A 3,962-nucleotide genomic window follows, 5' to 3' on the forward strand; every position below is an offset into this window, starting at 1 on the left:
TTGTTGCGTCCTCGATGAACTGTATACTGCTACAAGATGCAGCTATGAATATCCCACACGCATCTCGGAGGATTGATCCTGTACCCCCTGATCCACTCTCCTCAGAGAAAGATGCGTCTACGTTGAGCTTCACAAGAGGTTTTAGACGGTTTTTCTTCTCCACAAAACCGTCTAAAAATCAACTACTGCAGAAACGTACGTACTGTACCAAACAAGGGCAGTCGGATTCGAACCTCGGATGCAGCTGTATTTATTTACTCCCGTAGAAGAGGGAAGGGCAGCGCACAAACCGGAAACCGCGTCCGTTTTGGAATCTAATCGATCGCTCGCTCGCTCTTTGTATACCTATATAATCATAATCAATCTGACCTGCATAACCAACAGAGGATCAATCTCACGCCCTGAGTTTAGATAGAAGAAGAACCGCATACATATACGATCGATTGGGTGCGCGGAAGTCGATCTGCAGGGAATCGGCCGACCATGCCGGATCAGCTGGGAGATTCGTCGTAAGTTCTTTTGCTGCTCCACAAACTCTGCCCACTCTTATAATCCATCATGACCAACAGTAGGCTGTTTTTATGTCCGTGGATTGCGAAGTTTGGGATACAAGTGGGGTTTCTCTTTTCTGTGACCCGCGCCCCATATTTTCAAAAACACAAAATTTATATTTAGTCCTGTTCTAACATGGTTCGATATGTGTTCGTAAAATTCATACAAATATGTCAAAATTTATGGGTCTATAAAGGAAAAAAAAGTAGACCCATTTTCACCCACATATTCGTCTTTTTCTGTAGACCACGGATCAAGATATAATTTATATCCCCTCATTTGAAAATAAGTGACGTGGTTTTAATTTAAATTTTAAGTAACTTGGCGAGTTACTTATTTCTGAACGGAGGGAGTAGAAATTTATACATACATCCGTCCACATCCGCATTTACTGCAAAAAATATCTTCTAAAATTTCTGGGCTCTTAAAGGTGACATTTAAGAAATTAAACACATGACTCGTTGTAGTCCGGGATTCAAATTCACTTTTCACGCGCGTAAGTCTAAGTGGCGTCACAAATTCAAGAGCATGGTACAATTAACTTATTATAAGCCCGCAATGGGTGTCTTTAGCCATCCATCACTTTCTAAGCCTCCTCTCATTTTTGTCGAGAAAAAAGGACAACCTTAGGGCTTTGCATCAAGTGATACACATGATCATATATCATTGATGAGATAAAACCTAACACCAGTACCAAAAAAACCGCTTAAAGAAAAATAAAACCAAATGCCATCTAAATGGTACTCCCTCTATAAAGAAGGAATATAAGAGTGTTTTGATCACTGCTTTTTAAAGGGTTCTTTTTTTAGGTTAATTATCACATATGTCACATGGTAGCGTTCATATTACTACCTTAAGAATCTGAACGCTATTATATTCCCTTCCTTTATAGGGGAGTAATTTGTAATTGTCACATGGTAGCGAGAAGTAGAATTAATCATTGGTTTCATATATTGATTGTGCGGACGGCTCTGCTTCCGTTGTTAACTGTAGTAGTAATTCTGAATTATTGGCATGTTGTGGTTCAGGCACAAGGAGAATTTGCCAGAGGAGCCAAAGCAACACCATCCTGCTCAAGCTGCTGTCTCATCCGCTGCTTCCAGGGGGAGGTACGCAAGGTAAAAAAAAAAAGACTCTTCTCTCACTGCTCTCTGTTATCATTTTGGTTATGTTGAAATGTGATCGTGGAGTACCCCATGCATCAGGAGTCGGGCTGGATGGGCTTCCAAGGACGGGAGTACCCCATGCATCAGGAGCCGAGCTGCCTGTGCTTCCAAGGAGAGGAGCACTCCTGAAGGTATCAACATGGAGGAACATGGATTTAGGTTTCAGTTCACTTTCCCTGAACCCGATTATGGGGAGTACGGCGCCGATTTCGGTGAGGAAGAGGAGTGTGTACCGAGGCAGAGGAAACCTCCGGAAGTAAGGAATGCACTACGTGAGAAGAGAGTCGCGTTTAGGCAAAAGACTGGGCGGCACCATGCAAAGGTTGCCCTGCGTAAGTACAACAGAGCAAACAACACCAAGGTCTCTCCTCTCTTCCTCTCCCGTAAGAGTGTGTGTGTGGGTGTGGGTGTATTGTGTGTTAACCCACTGCTCTATTGTAACTGTACTCTTCCATCTTGTTTTTTCAGTTTGAGCTGGTGGAGGTGCCAGTGATCCGTGAGTTTTGGGAGTTTGGAGGGGGCTGCATCCATTACAACTTCACGGCTAAGCAAGCAGAGGATCATCATCATTCTGCTGATGCCGACAGCACCAAGCTCTTCTTCTCTGAGGTCAACTCCGCTTTCCATGGCGAGAAGGATGTGGTCCTGTGCTGCATCGTTGGAGAACATGATAATGGTACGTACTAGCCAGAGAGACTGCTGTTTTCTAATTTAAAGAGTACCTTTTGCAGACCAAATCCTGGATATAAGATGTCCATGCCATAAACTCGTAGAAACTATCAATCCTAGTGATTTTGCATGCCCTTCCTGCTACATAGTTAGTGTCACCTTTCGCAATTGAACAATCCTGCAAATAATATGAACCTTTGTTGAAACTGTCAGTTATTCCTCTAGATCATATGCCCTGCTGCTTAATGGATGTAAATATACATGAAGAAGCAGTTAAGCAAAAATGGCATTTTTTAGATGCTCAAACCTGCTTTGTTAGGCTTCCAGTTAGTTATATGCATGCTATCTATATCTCCAGAGTAGCATGTAATCGTAAGGTTTGCGTTAGATGGAATCTATTTTGTTTAGTCGTGTTAATATTTGTCTGACTCTTTTTTGTGTGTTTGTTTTTTAGGGCATTGCTACGGCTGCGAAGGCTTCAAGCCAACTGTTGTTCACCCTAGCAGCCAAGCATATGGCGGTGGTAGTAGTACTTGCATTGATTTTGCTGGTTCAGATGGAAGCTCGGAGAGTGATTAATACGCAAAATCTTCCAGTGGTTGAGCCCGATCGGTGGTTGGATTTGGCTTGCATGGCTAATCTTACAGCTTGTCTTGTTTCTTAGTTCTTCATGCCAAGATAAATGTACTTTTGGTGGTTAATGCCGTTCTTAAATATCTTTTAGGGGGGCATATTTTCATTGAGAAGGTAAATAAAGTTAAATATGCGCATGAAACTGAAACCTGAGTTTTTGTTGTATGTTATGTGTAATGGGATAATATCATATTTTGCTCTCGCGACTTGCTTACCCTTGCAGACTTGTTTTCGACTTCTTCTATCTATGTCAGAATTTTTCTTTGTGTTTCTCTCTGTAATGTCTTGAGATACTCGTAATCTCAATTCTTGGATGTCATGTTGTTCTTCGTTAAAGAATGCATGTGTTACTCTGCTGTCAAAGAAGTCTTAAATGTGGGTTTACATCATGATCCCTCCTATCGTGGATGTTGGCCTACATTATGACTCAGTTGAAAAAGGCTTTTGCCTCACTCCATTATTTGTAAAGCAACAACTGAACAACTACAATGGTAGCCCACCGCAAAGCTCTTTTTACCGGTGGCGGTATGCACTGGTGAATCATCTGTCATTCGTCCACTTTGCGATTTGTGCATTTTGCTGGCCCACATCTCACGTATATTACTGTATTTTTAATCTTTGAAATGAGTGAAACAGTAAAAGTAGTTTTTTAGATATATTTTGTAATGAGCAAAAACAGTTCTCCAATTCAGTGAGATGCTTTTCTTCAAATTAGGGAAATACTAATTTTGGAACGAGTGAAATTACATTCTTTCAAATGAGTGAAACAATTAATTTAGTTTTTTTTTTGAATTTTCAACCGGGGGGGGGGGGGGGGGGTGAGAAATTCTCCCCACCTGAATTGTATTCATTTGTTGCCTATAGGCTTTGCAGCCTAATACAAGATAGGGTTCAAGTGAACCGGAGAAGTGAGGGGGCACAGGAAGAAGAAATAAAGCAAAA

The 3,962-nt window shown here is 41.5% G+C and overlaps 1 protein-coding gene across 1 annotated transcript; it reads left to right on the forward strand.

The window, feature by feature from the left end:
- Positions 1-378: 378 nt before the first annotated feature.
- On the forward strand, positions 379-3,221 carry LOC123124049 (uncharacterized). The gene is made up of 5 exons (XM_044544757.1): positions 379-509; positions 1,581-1,670; positions 1,758-2,079; positions 2,187-2,394; positions 2,842-3,221. The coding sequence occupies exons 1-5, from the start codon at positions 484-486 to the stop codon at positions 2,964-2,966; spliced, it is 771 nt and encodes a 256-aa protein (XP_044400692.1). The 5' UTR covers positions 379-483; the 3' UTR covers positions 2,967-3,221.
- Positions 3,222-3,962: the final 741 nt, after the last annotated feature.

Source organism: Triticum aestivum, chromosome 5D (genome assembly GCF_018294505.1).
Source record: "Triticum aestivum cultivar Chinese Spring chromosome 5D, IWGSC CS RefSeq v2.1, whole genome shotgun sequence".
Classification (NCBI taxonomy): Eukaryota; Viridiplantae; Streptophyta; class Magnoliopsida; order Poales; family Poaceae; genus Triticum; species Triticum aestivum.